Source organism: Mercenaria mercenaria, chromosome 6, assembly GCF_021730395.1.
Source record: "Mercenaria mercenaria strain notata chromosome 6, MADL_Memer_1, whole genome shotgun sequence".
NCBI lineage: Eukaryota > Metazoa > Mollusca > Bivalvia > Venerida > Veneridae > Mercenaria > Mercenaria mercenaria.
The window spans coordinates 59,582,943-59,602,406 of record NC_069366.1 but is presented as its reverse complement, the minus strand read 5'-3'; the positions used below and the strand labels follow the sequence as shown (position 1 = coordinate 59,602,406).

The following is a 19,464-nucleotide window of genomic DNA, read 5'->3' as shown; positions in this document are numbered from 1 at the left end:
ATACTGCGACTATGGATGGGTATTATACATCGACTGTGGATTGGTATTAGCTTATGACTATGGATGAGTATTATACTGTGACTGTGGATAGATATCATATTATGACTTTAGATGGGTATTATACTATGACTATGGATGGGTATTATGCTATGACTATGGAAAGGTATTATACTATGACTATGGATAGATATCATGTTATGACTATAGATGGGTATTATACTATGACAATGGATGGGTATTATACTATGACTATGGAAAGGTATTATACTATGACAATGGATAGATATCATGTTATGACTATAGATGGGTATTATACTATGACTATGGATGGGTATTATACTATGACTATGGATGGGTATTATACTATGACTATGGATAGATATCATGTTATGACTATAGATGGGTATTATACTATGACAATGGATGGGTATTATACTATGATTATGGATGGGTATTATACTATGACTATGATTGGGTATTATACTATGACAATGGATAGATATCATGTTATGACTATAGATGGGTATTATACTATGACTTTGGATGGGTATTATACTATGACTATGATTGGGTATTATACTATGACTATGGATGAGTATTATACTATGACTATGATTGGGTATAATACTATGACTATGGATGAGTATTATACTGTGACTATGGATGGGTATTATACTATGACTATGGATAGATATCATGTTATGACTATAGATGGGTATTATACTATGACAATGGATGGGTATTATACTATGATTATGGATGGGTATTATACTATGACTATGATTGGGTATTATACTATGACAATGGATAGATATCATGTTATGACTATAGATGGGTATTATACTATGACTTTGGATGGGTATTATACTATGACTATGATTGGGTATTATACTATGACTATGGATGAGTATTATACTATGACTATGATTGGGTATAATACTATGACTATGGATGAGTATTATACTGTGACTATGGATGGGTATTATACTATGACTATGGATAGATATCATGTTATGACTATAGATGGGTATTATACTATGACAATGGATGGGTATTATACTATGATTATGGATGGGTATTATACTATGACTATGATTGGGTATTATACTATGACAATGGATAGATATCATGTTATGACTATAGATGGGTATTATACTATGACTTTGGATGGGTATTATACTATGACTATGATTGGGTATTATACTATGACTATGGATGAGTATTATACTATGACTATGATTGGGTATAATACTATGACTATGGATGAGTATTATACTGTGACTATGGATGGGTATTATACTATGACTATGGATAGATATCATGTTATGACTATAGATGGGTATTATACTATGACAATGGATGGGTATTATACTATGATTATGGATGGGTATTATACTATGACTATGATTGGGTATTATACTATGACAATGGATAGATATCATGTTATGACTATAGATGGGTATTATACTATGACTTTGGATGGGTATTATACTATGATTATGGATGGGTATTATACTATGACTATGATTGGGTATTATACTATGACAATGGATAGATATCATGTTATGACTATAGATGGGTATTATACTATGACTTTGGATGGGTATTATACTATGACTATGGATGGGTATTATACTATGACTATGATTGGGTATAATACTATGACTATGGATGAGTATTATACTGTGACTGTGGATAGATATCATATTATGACTTTAGATGGGTATTATACTATGACTATGGATGGGTATTATGCTATGACTATGGAAAGGTATTATACTATGACTATGGATAGATATCATGTTATGACTATAGATGGGTATTATACTATGACAATGGATGGGTATTATACTATGACTATGGATGGGTATTATACTATGACTATGGATGGGTATAATACTGTAAGGACCTACCCCCTGGGTAGTTGCACATCCTTATTAATCAGGATACCGATCTATTTAGTAATAACTGGTATTTGCACATCAACATCTACCCTTGATAAAGCATGCAAATACAAGTGTATGTTGCGATTAACACCAGATGCGTTGAAATATATACCTGGGACAACCTCTTTGGATGCGTCGATATTGGACAATCTCTGTAGATGCATCAATATATATATCATATACCTTGGGAATACCTTTTCGGTCCTATCTAGTCAGGATATCGGACCATAATGATAACCAGTATACATACATCACCATCAGTTTAGATGAAGTGCATATATACAGGTACTCCTTTCTGGTTTACATCAATACCTTCCAATTTACCACAGGAACTCGGATGAACGGTTAAAAATAGCTCTTTAATATTGCGACATCATAATAATCGTGTAACGCTTGTAAACATAACACAAAAGTACGTTCCAGAAGTTGACAATATGGCATCGTAGAAATGATATTACACCGGAGAAATAAATACATCGTCATAGATTAACAATGGAGGACCTAGGCCTATGCAATGGGATCTTCTTCAGTCAAAGCAGTTATATATAGAATCTACATCAGTACAAAGCATTATAATATGTGAATATAAGTAGAATTACGGAGACCAATGCATCTCTTTGGTTCTGCCATAACGTGGTAGTTCAGACTAGGCATACTGCAAGGTTCGGTTTACATGGTTTTTGTATTTACTTCATAATATTGTTGTTGTTGTTGTTGCTCTGTAAGGCTAAAAGTGCCTATTCTATGAATTTGACTTTCTGCTCTTTAAAATAAAGTTAAGACTGCCTAATAAGTGTTTCTTTTACCTTGCTAAAGAGCTTTTTATGTTTTTCTTAATAGAAAATGTATTTCTGAATAGAAATGTCTCGTCTGTGAGTTTTACTTCTCAAGGTTTTACGGTTGAGAAGAAGATACCGACTGAACGCAGACACCCGTATTTATAGCCTTTGGAGTGCAATGGCAACGGCTTTGACCAATGAAAAATCCCGGCTTAAGACTAGGTAATGTGATACGCCCAAAGCAACAATTAACAATGAGAACAATAAAAGTGCATTACATTTCAGGCTCGAGTACTACAAGCACGGCTTAAAGAAAAGCCACATAATTATACATGATATACATTATGAAATAACATATCGACAAAAAGCCGGAGCATTATACGCTGAGCGTAGTGATACATGTAGACGAAATTTGTTACGCTAACAATATATAGTACATACATAGTAAAATGTTAGAATTGATGTGAAATATCCGGCTTACATCAGGCTTTAAGTTATTTAAGCATAAATATGAATCCCTAAAAGTTTCATTCATAACAAAGATACATTCACGAAAAGCCGGACCCTAAAAAGGTAGAAGAGTCCAAAGTTCCGTGTCCGCCATTTTTAAATACCGTAAATGGCACAAGGCAGCATCGTCAGAAATGTTCCAATACGTCTGTAGATAGTCTGATGTGGTAAAAATCTCTTCCTGTACGTGTCGGGGAGTAATTAATTTATTCGTTAGAAGAACCATCTGCCTCCTGTACTAATTATGACAAGAGTTACGTATCCTAATGTAGAGTACTCTCTCACAAGGAGAAATGTCAACAATGATGACATTCTAATTTTTATGAAGAATCTTTGTAGGAAACAGTCCATTTGAAGGAAAGTTACTTAGGTATGACGTATATAAACACTTTATATATTGAAAACAGTCCTTGTATTAAGTTAGATTACTCTAGTTCAGCAGTTACTTGTATGCTAAATGTTTATTTGTCACATAATTTCATGACGTTCATTTTGTAAGGGAGAATTCCATTACACGCTCCCCACCTTAAAGAATTAGATACTCCTGTATCTGACAAAGTCCATAATAATACTTGATAATGTTACTACGTAATAAATTACGTCGCCTTTAAAACTTTTATTTCAGGCTGAAATGTTCATATTCGAACTGGAATATGGCTCAAGCTGGCAAGGAAGTCGCGATAAGGTCCTGGCTGTGCACTGAAACTGTTTGGATATCCGGACTCGTAGATAGCGATAAGAGAAATGGATCCAGTGACGGTTTCTTCTGAGAAATTTTCCTTACAATGGAGAAGTTTGCATGACGAAGACGGGATCAGCTGAAGTAAGATCAGACTCCTTCGTTCCTGGAAGGGCGAGAAACTGGAAGGCATCCATGATGAAGCTTCGGTCAAAAGGCATGTCCCATTGAACAGCTAATGATGTAGAAACTGTCTGCCACATAAGAAGGCGGTTGTCGGGTGAGAGGGTTCTCCAGTCGGCAGGTGGCCAAGTTCTTATTGGTCCTGGTATTGGTAAGTCGATGGATGGTGCAGTGTCCCAGTCACGTCGGGCAGGAGGGAAAAGCGGCATCTCACCAGAAAGAAGAAGAAGAGATGCTAACTCAGCAGTAGGTATCTCACCGTCGGAATCTGTGGTAGTAGGAGTGGCAGTATAAATGTCTGGTTCCTTCGTCACATCATTTGGTAGGAAAACTGAGGAAGATAATCTTGGCAGAGAGACAGTAGGAAGGAAAAGTCCTGAAGCGCTGTCCATAGAAGAAATGACTTCGGTCTTCTTGCCAGAAACAGATGATGATGAAACAGTGGAAGTTACAGACTTCTGTCTAACTGATGAAGTACGGGGTGTTGTTCCAGATGATGAAGAAGAGCACACGGTTGTTGTAGTAGTAACTGTAGAAGTAGCTGTGGTCAGTAGCCCAGTAGTACCAGAAGTTGAGAAGACGGCAGATATGGATGAACAGACAGAAGGAGACGTTGTACAATAAGATGACTGAGTGGTTCCAGAGGATGATGAGGATGTAGTTGATGGAGAAGACATCGTCATACTTGAAGAAGTCGATCCTGAGAGAGCAGTGGTTGAAGTGCTTGAAGTAGAGACGGATGAACACACAGAAGACGTTACACAAGAAGATGACTGTGTGGTACCAGACGATGATGTGGACGCAGCTGATGAAGAAGACATTGTTGTACCCGTGGCAGTTGTTCCTGTGAGAGCAGTAGTTAAAGTACTAGATGTAGTGATGGATGAAGTGTTGGTTTGCTGTAGAGGTCGTAGTAGTGGCATCAGGAGACTCTGACTCACTGAAACTGTAGTCCAGGTCCGGCTCATGCAAAGGAGAAAGAAGAGGCGGCATAGACAGCATTGGTGATGTGAAGGATAATGCAGGTGACAACGCTAGCCTTTTTCTAGGTGGGCTGGAGCTCAAGTCTGCCGGCTTCCAACGGTTGACATTCAGTTTTATCACCGTCATTCCATCGAGTCCAACCGCCCTGAGATCTTGCCCACTTCCGGTGTTACTTCAGATGTCGACCACTGCTTGGGCTGGAGTTTGGTATCTCCCTGATCGCTCCCCATAACTCTCATCAGTCTGTCCCGGCACCTTTGCTCCACACTTTCCAGGTAAGACGATGATGCAGCCCACTTCCACCATATGCAACTACCTTGGAAACGAAGCCTCCAATTTCCACTGACTGGACCGTCCCAAATCTCAGGCTTTGTTGGAGAGTAAGATCCAGCCTCTGGCTTACTGACTTCAGTGGTGCTGTATCTTACTGTAGAGTGGGGACCATGCCTCTCCCAACCTCGCTGCCACTCGTCAGGTGTTCGAGCGTTACCCTTCAAAAGCTGCTCCTTCATGATCAGGACGCTTGGAGACTCGACAGGGACTCCTTTCATACATGTCCGGAAGGCCCTAGGTTCAACCGCTGCGTAGAACGCTTCTCCAACTGATGGAAAGTCATTTCCATGCTCTTTCGCCACAGCTCGATGCTTGGAGACAATGTGTGCACGCAGATCTATCGGTCTTCTAATTCTGGCAGAGCACCACGCACAGACGACCTCCAAAAAGCGATGAGGCTTACTCATAAAGTGGTTCCTCAAGCGGTCCTTGTTTGGAAACCCTAGGCCACACGACCAGCAGTTGAGTACCATACTGAAAATATAGTGGTAAAAGAACTTTGTTACTTGGGCCATCCTTTACTCATTAAAGGATCCACATTGCATAGGCCTTTATGGTCACTGACTCTGTCATCCAAATGGTTTAGATTGGTATTATTGTTATGGATTCGCTGGACGTTTATTGACTGAAGTGTGCTACCGAAGCAGTTTCGCAGGAAACGAAAAATACGCGTCGCCTATAAACGTCGAAAATATTTCCGCTGCTATAACTAATGATGTTAAGACTTGTATATATCATCTAAGAGTTTATGGTTACCTCATCTACCCAACCTATCACAACCGTGAGGTAAGTTAACAGTCTTACTTTTGCGCAACAAGTAAAGACTAACACATGTATATTTCCAATATACATAAATGACACAGAACCCACCCTGGGCTCTGTTACTCATATATTCCAAATATATGAAACACAAAGGCGAATCCAACATCAGCCTTTAAATCACCGTACGCTACCAAGCGTATGAAACATAGGCGAGTTAAAACCATATCATTTAGAGCATATATATAAGAAAAATATAAGGCAACTAAAGCTTGCAACAGTAAATATCATCATTTTGTCTTCTGCCTCATGTCTGTTCAAGTAATCTGTTTCAAGTCTCGAATCCACCGTGGTAGATTTGTGCCTCGGTAGGGAAGAAGTCTGTCAATGTGTACCGCCTTCGGTACCATTTTAGTTGAAGTGCGAATCAGGTACGTCAAATCATCAAGTCGTCTCACCACTAGATACGGACCTTTCCAATTGTTTGTAAGTTTGTTACACACACCTGGCTTTCTAGTTGTATCATGCAACCAGACAGGCTGGTTTTCTTCTAGTCTCCTGGATTTGGCTTTGGAATCATAGTATTTCTTCCTGTATTTTGCTTGTTTTTTAAGTTTTCTTCTTGCTATGTTGTGACAATCACGAAGTGTGTCCTGTAGATCAGATACATACTCATTGCTATCTAATTCATCTATCTTTTCCATATCTGGTCTCCCAATAACAGCATGGCTGGGTAAAATGACATTGCGTCCCAGTACCATCATATTTGGTGAAATATTTGTAGTAGAATGCTCAGTAGCTCGGTAAGCCATCATCACCTGTGGAAGATGAACGTCCCATAGCTTTTGGTTCGACTGGCAGTATGCTGCCAACATAGTTGTAAGAGTTCTATTGAACCGTTCGACTGTACCATTGGCTTGCGGTCTGAAGCTTGTAGTTCTTCTCTTATGAATTTTAAACAGGTCACACATCTGTTTAAATAGGTTGGACTCAAAGTTCCTGCCTTGGTCTGTATGAAGTTGTAACGGTGTTCCAAACCTGCATATGAATTCGTTAACAAACGCTTTTGCTACTGTAAGAGCTTCTTGATCTGGTAGGGCTACGGCCTCTGTCCATTTTGTGAATTCATCACACATCACCAAGACATACCTGTTTCCTTTCTCTGATATTACAAATGGACCCAGTATGTCCATTGACACCTTTTCCATTGGACCACCTGTGATGCGCTTACCGAGAGAGCCTTGTTTGATGCTCTGCTTGGTTTTCTTGCACTACATATGTCACAGCGTTGACAATAGTTTTGAACGTCGGTTTTCATTTCTGGCCAAAAGAAGTCTTGTTGTACTCTCTTCAGTGTAGGCTTTTGTCCTAAATGAGCTGCAGTAGGTATGTCATGTTTGAGTGTAATGACTTCATTTCTATACTTTTCAGGTACTATCAGCTGTATAGATTTCCTCTGAGCAGTTTCTATTGTACGGTATAACATACCTGCATTGATTGAAAGTCTGTTCCATTGCGCCCATAATATTTTCGTATGTGGTGAAGCGTCTGATATGTCCCGCCAGGCAGGCTTGTCTTGTTGACTCTCTATTAAGTTGTAGATTGGACCAATGTCGTCATCATTGATCTGTTCCTGTCGTAGTGTTGAGAATCCCACCCATCTAACAATTCTGGCATATGTTTTGTTTCTGTCTGTGATCTAGTGACTACCCTCAGATGATTGCTAGCCAAAGCATGGAAATCTGAGTCATTTGAGCATTGCTCGAGCTCTTCAATCTCTTTAATGTCTTCTGGTTTAGCAGCATACTTGTGACACACCTTGCATGGTACCCTCGATAGAGCATCGGCGTTTGAATGTTTCTTTCCCTTCCGGTGAACTATTGTAAGGTCATAAACACCTAGCTCTTGAATCCATCCTGCCATTTGTCCTGTAGGTGTCTTCAGGTTTTTCATCCAGCTTACAGCCGAATTGTCAGTACGCAAGAGAACCTTCTGACCGTAAAGGTATGTATGAAATTTCTTGAGTGCTACAACAACTGCCAGCAATTCCTTTCTTGTTACGCAATATGCCCTTTCATGAACATTCAGACTTTTGCTCATATATGCTATTACTCGCTCGGTCCCATCATACTCTTGTGACAGCACGGCTCCTGATGCAAATTCACTAGAATCAGTGTCTAAAATAAATGGTTGTCCAAGTTTGGATATGCTAATACAGGAGAAGTTGTAAGTGCTGCTTTCAGTCTTCTAAATGCTTCTTCAGCCTCATCTGACCATTGGTACTTTCATTCTTTTCACAGAGTTTGTGCAAAGGTCTGGCAATTGAAGCAAAGTCATGAACAAAACGTCTATAATATGAGCATAAACCGAGAAAACTTCTCACTTGCTTTTTGCTTGTCGGGCGACTCCAGTCCTTTACAGCTTCAAGTTTGTCAGGATCTGTTTCAACACCATTCTCTGAAACTACATGACCAAGAAACTTGACACTTTTTCTAAAGAACACGCATTTTGATGGTTTAAGCTTTAAATTGGCCTCTTCCAGTCTGTGGAAAACATGTTCCAACCTTTCTAATTCCTCTTCAAATGTTTTTGCTGGAACAATGATATCGTCCATATATACCAAACACTCCTCCCAGTGAAGGCCTCTGAGAACGTTCTCCATCAGACGCTCAAATGTAGATGGCGAGTTGGCTAATCCGAATGGCATAACTGAAAACTGGTATAATCCAAGGCATGTAGAAAATGCTGTTTTGTGCATATCATCAGGGTCTAATCCAACCTGCCAAAAACCACTATTCAAATCCATGCAACTGTACCACTTGGAACCTGAAAGAGCATCTAAACATTCATCAACACGGGGTATAGGGTACGCATCTTTACGGTGACGACATTCAGTTTTCTATAATCGACACAAAAGCGTGTTGAAACCATCTTTCTTTGTTACTAAGACTATTGGAGAAGACCAGCTACTCGTCGAAGGCTCGATAACGCCTCTTTCTAACATTTTATTTACTTCTTGCTTTTCTATTTCTCTTTTGCCTAATGGTTGACGTCTTGGTGGTTGGCGTATAGGCGTTGCCGAACCTGTGTTAATTCTATGCTGTACAGATGTGTTCATTCCTAAGTCATCAGATGATTTTGCAAAAATATGTTGGTACCTTATCAGTAAGTCAGCAAGTTTCTCAGCCTGTTCTTCTGTCAGTTCTGTTTTACTTCTGTCAAAAAGATCTTGAAGGTACTCCGGCATTTTGTCTGGTCCTGTCTTTTCTTTGTCACTTAGATTTATGTTTCTGTTGTTATATTTGGGTAACTCCTTTGTCTCATAGTATGATTCACAGATGCCAACAGTACATTCTTTGGTATTCTAATTTCTGTGTCACTCGTATTTACCAGGAAAACACTTGGATTTTCAGTATGGGGTTGTAGAACTCCTTCAACAGCTATAGTTGACTTCCCGTTTACCAGAGACTTAGATGCACACAAATAGCTAGATCAGCTAATGTACTGGCATTCTCTATTTCCACTAGCGCCTTGACAAGTGATGACGGTGGTATTGTGACTTCTTGGTACGTTATTACTCTGCATCGTGCTTCAGCTTGTCCACCTATCCAACAGCTAATGGGCGTTTGATCTGTGTATATAGTTGATTTCCTGTAATCAATATTGGAAGCATTGCGAAGAAGAAAATCTTGTCCAAGAATACCATCTGGGACTATATCACATATAATAATAGATGCCTGAAACCTTCCTTGACCTAACTCAAGCATTGCATTAATCTTTCCAAAAAATTCAATACCATGACCATTTGCACCTTGCATAGTGTTGTTTATCTGACTAAGCTCTGGCCTCTTTCCAGACTCTATTGACATGTATACACGTCTTGAAAGCAGCGTAGCAGATGAACCATTATCAACCAACATATTAATTTGTTTACCAAACACGGAACAACATGTATAAAGACCATTGTCCCATATACCCGAATCAAGCAAATGTCCAATTCTCTTTTCTTTGTCTGTATACAAATTTATTACATCATTTGGCCTTACATCATCCACTAACCATTGGCCACTCAAGCTAGCGGTCTGAAGTTTTCCGACTTCTGTCCACGTTTTGGGCAATCCCTTGCATAATGGTCCATACCCTTACATAAGAAACACCCAGAAAACCTTCGTTCATAACGGTCACCCCTGCGTCTGTCATCTTTCTCATTCGTACCCACCTTCTCTATCTTTGTCTCCATTTTGTCAAGTCGACTCAGGATGTTTTGCATTTGGTTCATTATCTCACCCTCTATAGTAATGTTGCTATTAGCCCCCTTTGTTGTTGAAAAAGTACTTGGCTTGCCAGTGTTTGTAATATTACGTACAGTTGACCTCTTTTTGTCATCAACTCCTAAGATTGATTCATATCTTTCTACAATTTCTACGGCTTGTTCAATTGTGTTGCAATTTCTGTCCATACATCTATACTTCAGATCAGGGCTTATATTCTTGTAAAACTGATGAAGGGCAAGGGACTCTTGTGCCTCTGTTCCAAGGTCGGGGTAAGCTCTTCGTGCTAAAAGTCTCAAATCATCTCCGTAAGATGCGACAGTTTCTCCTAGATTACGCCTTCTAGTTTCAAATTTGGTTAAATATCTGGTCTGTTGTCTAGTACTTCCAAATCTTTCTGATAGTTTCTGCACCAAGACTACATACAGTCTTTGCTCTCTTGTTCGCAGTCCTAAATAAAACGTTCTTGCTGAACCCTTCAAACAAGATGCCAAAGTAAGTGCTTTTTCTTCATCTGACCATTTACCAAGGTCGGCACAATTTAAGAATGTGAAAAATAACTTTCCCAATCTTCAGTACCATCATATATTCCAGGTTTAATTACAGGAAGATGTGACCTGTTTCTCTTTGAATTTTCTCTGCGGATAAGAACATCATTTTCTCTATCTGGTTCATAACCATCATTGAAACCTCTGTAGTTACCTTCTTCAATGATACTAGGGCCACGTCTTACCTTCTGTTGTTGATTCACTCTACATGGTCTCTGTAAAGCCTGACCATCGTCCGTCTTCACTTTCGTCAGAGTCACTATATTGCTGTCGGTTTGTTTGTATACCTTGATGTGGTCCCACGTCCTTCTCTGTCTTCTGTCAAGTGCAACTGTTTTTGTATCGTCAATATCGTTAATATTGTCATCATGTTTGTCAAAGTTTACTCTGCGTCTAGTTCTGCGGTTTCAACATTACTCTGTCGGTGTATTATGTACTGCTCATCATCTGGTATATCTCCACTTCCAGCTTTGTTACTATTGACATTGTTATCCTGCGGAACATTACTACTATTTCCTTGTCTAGTTAAATCTTGTACCTCATCATCTACGTCTGTATCTGATGCTGACGGCATAGTGTAGTAGGCCACTTGGTCCACTTCATTTGCACTGTCATCATTCTGTGTACGATCAGGTATATCGTCCCCATTCCTCAAAATATTGAACTGTACTTCGAATCGAATCAGTCATGTTTGCTATTTACAAATATAAAAGAATAAATAGATTAGTAGTCTGTGTCAAGGGTCCTATGATACAGACAAAATAAAAAAAACTACCATTGCATAGGTCTTCGATTGCCAAACTAGTGTATCTGCATATGATGCCATCTTCATATGTCTAAAAGTAAAAAGGTATAGTTAATATACATCTTGAACTTCTATGGAGTTCGTGTCCAATTCTTGACCATCTGGTATTCGCTCCATTCCACCAGGATGTGTTCGTCTCATGGATACCTTAAAAGAAAAGGTATCCCACTTCTGACACCAAGTTGTAAGGACCTACCCCCTGGGTAGTTGCACATCCTTATTAATCAGGATACCGATCTATTTAGTAATAACTGGTATTTGCACATCAACATCTACCCTTGATAAAGCATGCAAATACAAGTGTATTTGCGATTAACACCAGATGCGTTGAAATATATACCTGGGACAACCTCTTTGATGCGTCGATATTGGACAATCTCTGTAGATGCATCAATATATATATCATATACCTTGGGAATACCTTTTCGGTCCTATCTAGTCAGGATATCGGACCATAATGATAACCAGTATACATACATCACCATCAGTTTAGATGAAGTGCATATATACAGGTACTCCTTTCTTGTTACATCAATACCTTCCAATTTACCACAGAACTCGGATGAACGGTTAAAAAATAGCTCTTTAATATTGCGACATCATAATAATCGTGTAACGCTTGTAAACATAACACAAAAGTACGTTCCAGAAGATGACAATATGGCATCGTAGAAATGATATTACACCGGAGAAATAAATACATCGTCATAGATTAACAATGGAGGACCTAGGCCTATGCAATGGGATCTTCTTCAGTCAAAGCAGTTATATATAGAATCTACATCAGTACAAAGCATTATAATATGTGAATATAAGTAGAATTACGGAGACCAATGCATCTCTCAGGATCGACTTCTTCAAGTATGACGATGTCTTCTCCATCAACTACATCCTCATCATCCTCTGGAACCACTCAGTCATCTTATTGTACAACGTCTCCTTCTGTCTGTTCATCCATATCTGCCGTCTTCTCAACTTCTGGTACTACTGGGCTACTGACCACAGCTACTTCTACAGTTACTACTACAACAACCGTGTGCTCTTCTTCATCATCTGGAACAACACCCCGTACTTCATCAGTTAGACATAAGTCTGTAACTTCCACTGTTTCATCATCATCTGTTTCTGGCAAGAAGACCGAAGTCATTTCTTCTATGGACAGCGCTTCAGGACTTTTCCTTCCTACTGTCTCTCTGCCAAGATTATCTTCCTCAGTTTTCCTACCAAATGATGTGACGAAGGAACCAGAAATTTATACTGCCACTCCTACTACCACAGATTCCGACGGTGAGATACCTACTGCTGAGTTAGCATCTCTTCTTCTTCTTTCTGGTGAGATGCCGCTTTTCCCTCCTGCCCGACGTGACTGGGACACTGCACCATCCATCGACTTACCAATACCAGGACCAATAAGAACTTGGCCACCTGCCGACTGGAGAACCCTCTCATCCGACAACCGCCTTCTTATGTGGCAGACAGTTTCTACATCATTAGCTGTTCAATGGGACATGCCTTTTGACCGAAGCTTCATCATGGATGCCTTCCAGTTTCTCGCCCTTCCAGGAACGAAGGAGTCTGATCTTACTTCAGCTGAATCCCGTCTTCGTCATGCAAACTTCTCCATTGTAAGGAAAATTTCTCAGAAGAAACCCGTCACTGGATCCATTTCTCTTATCGCTATCTACGAGTCCGGATATCCAAACAGTTTCAGTGCACAGCCAGGACCTTATCGCGACTTCCTTGCCAGCTTGAGCCATATTCCAGTTCGAATATGAACATTTCAGTCTGAAATAAAAGTTTTAAAGGCGACGTAATTTATTACGTAGTAACATTATCAAGTATTATTATGGACTTTGTCAGATACAGGAGTATCTAATTCTTTAAGGTGGGGAGCGTGTAATGGAATTCTCCCTTACAAAATGAACGTCATGAAATTATGTGACAAATAAACATTTAGCATACAAGTAACTGCTGAACTAGAGTAATCTAACTTAATACAAGGACTGTTTTCAATATTTAAAGTGTTTATATACGTCATACCTAAGTAACTTTCCTTCAAATGGACTGTTTCCTACAAAGATTCTTCATAATTTCTTTAATTAGAATGACATCATTGTTGACATTTCTCCTTGTGAGAGAGTACTCTACATTAGGATACGTAACTCTTGTCATAATTAGTACAGGAGGCAGATGGTTCTTCTAACGAATAAATTAATTACCCCCCGACACGTACAGGAAGAGATTTTTACCACATCAGACTATCTACAGACGTATTGGAACATTTCTGACGATGCTGCCTTGTGCCATTTACGGTATTTAAAAATGGCGGACACGGAACTTTGGACTACTTCTACCTTTTTAGGGTCCGGCTTTTCGTGAATGTATCTTTGTTATGAATGAAACTTTTAGGGATTCATATTTATGCTTAAATAACTTAAAGCCTGATGTAAGCCGGATATTTCACATCAATTCTAAACATTTTACTATGTATGTACTATATATTGTTAGCGTAACAAATTTCGTCTACATGTATCACTACGCTCAGCGTATAATGCTCCGGCTTTTTGTCGATATGTTATTTCATAATGTATATCATGTATAATTATGTGGCTTTTCTTTTAAGCCGTGCTTGTAGTACTCGAGCCTGAAATGTAATGCACTTTTATTGTTCTCATTGTTAATTGTTGCTTTGGGCGTATCACATTACCTAGTCTTAAGCCGGGATTTTCATTGGTCAAAGCCGTTGCCATTGGCACTCCAAAGGCTATAAATACGGGTGTCTGCGTTCAGTCGGTATCTTCTTCTCAACCGTAAAACCTTGAGAAGTAAAACTCACAGACGAGACATTTCTATTCAGAAATACATTTTCTATTAAGAAAAACATAAAAAGCTCTTTAGCAAGGTAAAAGAAACACTTATTAGGCAGTCTTAACTTTATTTTAAAGAGCAGAAAGTCAAATTCATAGAATAGGCACTTTTAGCCTTACAGAGCAACAACAACAACAACAATATTATGAAGTAAATACAAAACCATGTAAACCGAACCTTGCAGTATGCCTAGTCTGAACTACCACGTTATGGCAGAACCAAAGAGATGCATTGGTCTCCGTAATTCTACTTATATTCACATATTATAATGCTTTGTACTGATGTAGATTCTATATATAACTGCTTTGACTGAAGAAGATCCATTGCATAGGCCTAGGTCCTCCATTGTTAATCTATGACGATGTATTTATTTCTCCGGTGTAATATCATTTCTACGATGCCATATTGTCAACTTCTGGAACGTACTTTTGTGTTATGTTTACAAGCGTTACACGATTATTATGATGTCGCAATATTAAAGAGCTATTTTTAACCGTTCATCCGAGTTCCTGTGGTAAATTGGAAGGTATTGATGTAAACCAGAAAGGAGTACCTGTATATATGCACTTCATCTAAACTGATGGTGATGTATGTATACTGGTTATCATTATGGTCCGATATCCTGACTAGATAGGACCGAAAAGGTATTCCCAAGGTATATGATATATATATTGATGCATCTACAGAGATTGTCCAATATCGACGCATCCAAAGAGGTTGTCCCAGGTATATATTTCAACGCATCTGGTGTTAATCGCAACATACACTTGTATTTGCATGCTTTATCAAGGGTAGATGTTGATGTGCAAATACCAGTTATTACTAAATAGATCGGTATCCTGATTAATAAGGATGTGCAACTACCCAGGGGGTAGGTCCTTACAATACTATGACTATGAATGGGTATTATACTATGACTATGGATGGGTATTATACTATGACTATGGATGGGTATTATACTATGACTATGGATGGGTATTATACTTCGACTATGGATAGATATCATGTTATGACTATAGATGGGTAATATACTATGACTATGAATGGGTATTATACTATGACTATGGATGGGTATTATACTATGACTATGGATAGATATCATGTTATGACTATAGATGGGTATTATACTATGACTATGAATGGGTATTATACTATGACTATGGATGGGTATTATACTATGACTATGGATAGATATCATGTTATGACTATAGATGGGTATTATACTATGACTATGAATGGGTATTATACTATGACTATGGATGGGTATTATACTATGACTATGGATGGGTATTATACTATGACTATGGAAAGGTATTATACTATGACTATGAATGGGTATTATACTATGACTATGGATGGGTATTATACTATGACTATGGATAGATATCATGTTATGACTATAGATGGGTATTATACTATGACTATGAATGGGTATTATACTATGACTATGGATGGGTATTATACTATGACTATGGATAGATATCATGTTATGACTATAGATGGGTATTATACTATGACTATGAATGGGTATTATACTATGACTATGGATGGGTATTATACTATGACTATGGATGGGTATTATACTATGACTATGGATGGGTATTATACTGTGACTACGGATAAATATCATATTGTGACTATAGATGGGTATTATACTATGACTATGGATGGGTATTATACTGTGACTATGGATTGGGTACTACACTGAGACAATGGATAGGTGATATACTATGACTATGGATGCATATTATACTATGACTATAAATGCATATTATACTATGACTATGAATAGGGACTATACTGTGACTACGCATGCATATTATACTATGACAACGGATGCACCTTATACAATGACTATGGATGCATATTATACTATGACAATGGGTGCATATTATACTGTGACTATGTATGCATTTTAAATCATGACTATGGGTGCATATTATGCTATCACAATGGATGCATATTATACTATGACAATGGATGCATATCATACTATGACAATGGATGTATATTATATTATGACTGTTGATGAATATTATACTGTGACTATAGATGGGTATTATATTATGACTATGGATGGGTATTATACTATGACTATAGACGGGTATTATACTATGACAACGGATGCATATTATATTATGACTATTGATGAATATTATACTGTGACTATAGATGGGTATTATATTATGACTATGGATGGGTATTATACTATGACTATAGACGGGTATTATACTATGACTATCGATGGATATTATACTATGACTATAGATGGGTATTATATTATGACTATAGATGGGTATTAAACTATGACTGTGGATGGGTATTATACTATGACGGGTATCATGCTATGAGTATCGATGGGTATTATACCATGACTTTAGATGGGTATCATGCTATGACTATCGATGGGTATTATACCATGACTATAGATGGGTATTATACTATGACTATGGATGGATATTATACTATGACTATGGATGGGTATCATACTATGACTATGAATGGGTATCATACTATGACTATGGATGGATATCATACTATGACTATGGACGGGTATTATACTATGACTATGGATGGATATTATACTATGACTATGGATATTATACTATGACTATGGACGGGTATCATACTATGACTATAGATTGGTATCATACTATGACTATGGAAGGGTATTATACTATGGCTATGGATAGGTATTATACTATGGCTATGGATGGGTATTATACTATGACTATGGATGGGTATCATACTATGACTATAGATGGGTATCATACTATGACTATGGGTCATATTATACTATGACTATGGAGGGCTATCTTAATATGACTATAGATGGGTATTACACTATGACTATGGATGGATATTATACTATGGCTATGGATAGGTATTATACTATGGCTATGGATGGGTATTATACTATGACTATGGATAGGTATCACACTATGACTTTAGATGGGTATCATACTACGGCTATAGATGGGTATTATACTATGGCTATGGATAGGTATTATACTATGACTATGGATGGGTATCATACTATGACTATGGATTGATATTATACTATGACTATGGATGGGTATCACACTATGACTTTAGATGGGTATCATACTATGGCTATAGATGGGTATTATACTATGGCTATGGATAGGTATTATACTAGGACTATGGATGGGTATCATACTAGACTATGTATGGGTATCATACTATGGCTATAGATGGGTATTATACTATGGCTATGGGTAGGTATTATACTATGACTATGGATGGGTATCATATTATGACTATGTATGGGTATCATATTATGACTATGGATCATATTATACTATGACTATGGAGGGCTATCATAATATGACTATAGATGGGTATTATACTATGACATAGATGGATATTATAATATGACTATGGACGGGTATTATACTATGACTATAGATGGGTATTATACTTTGACTATAGATGGGTATCATACTTTTACTATGGATGGGTATAGGTTTGTATTATACTATGACTGCGGATGAATATTGCATTCTGTATTGTTCTATCTGCAATTAGCGCTTTGATATTTCTCTTAAATATAATTACAAAGGTATTTTTGCAGTAAACTACAAACATGTTTCATCTCTTTTCATAATAAAAGTACTTTGTAACACTGGATCTGTCAATCAATGAGGGGAAATGTACAACTGTTCTCCCATATTTAGATCCCATGATATTGAAAACGGAACTGTTTTATTGAAACAGTCGATTATTATTGGCAGGAAACCTTCTATAGTCATCAGCTGCTTTTTATGGAGAAATTATATACGCCTTTTATTACCAGCTGACATTTACAATTCATATACAAGTTTGTTTACTGGTAATGTTTTACATGAACTGTGATCAAAGTGGAGTGGGTATTTTGTTTTTGAAAAAAAAAAACATGTTTTCGAATTACAGATTTCATTTACATGAGCTAAAGTGGTACATGCTTTTATTTGACAGCGTCATATATATATATATATTGTTTTGGCTTGTTATGTGACTGATTAAGTCCAGAGCCTGACCAAGTACATTAATTGGTCTGTAAATATTATCATAAATATGTATTTCAAACATGATATTCATGTATTTCATTCATGATATTAATTTAAACAATGTTTATAATCATATTATGTATTAAGTAAAACCACTGCCAATTTGTGTCACAATATACTTCTGTACTTTAGATATATACATTATGTAACCTATCTACAGTGTAATTTTTACGCCAAAATGTTTGTAACGTAACGTCATCTTTATGACGTTATATATTCATGACGTTGTTTATTTCATTGTTGACTTCCTGATGAAGACAAAATAAATTGTTCCAACGTTGAATAAAAATGGAGTTTGCCTTGTAATTCTCCTGTTCTTTAAACATGATATTCATTCACTTAACGGGCGTTTCTGCCAGAAACTGGAACTCTTCGATCTGTAAAAGATAAAAAATATCTCGTACCACTTTATGCTAGTTAAATTTATTTCTTTCTTATCAAATGTTTGCTTTCAACCAGGGCATCATTTATTTAGATTGTTAACGTTATAATCTGTATACTGTCTTTATGGTAAAATTGGCTGCCGCGTGTTCCATTCAACAGAGAAAAAATCTGCAGGATAATCATTATATTTTACATTCTCAGAAAGATAATGGAAAACAAAACAAGGCTACTGCCCCTGCGTATGTAACAATATTCCTTTATATATTGTGGAACCAGTCCTTAATGTGTTAACAGATTACTGTAATATTTTGAGGTAATTCAGATTAAGCTTTTTTGCAGTTGTGA

General features: G+C 37.5%; 2 protein-coding genes across 2 annotated transcripts in view; both read left to right on the top strand.

Annotated features, from left to right (window-relative positions):
- LOC123548775 (metabotropic glutamate receptor 3-like) overlaps positions 1-19,464 on the top strand; it is a 66,839-nt gene that overhangs the window by 13,089 nt on the left and 34,286 nt on the right. The gene's annotated exons all lie outside the window — the stretch shown is intronic.
- On the top strand, positions 60-4,391 carry LOC128558054 (uncharacterized). Its single transcript, XM_053546838.1, has 3 exons — positions 60-1,891; positions 3,011-3,126; positions 4,150-4,391. The coding sequence occupies exons 1-3, from the start codon at positions 60-62 to the stop codon at positions 4,389-4,391; spliced, it is 2,190 nt and encodes a 729-aa protein (XP_053402813.1).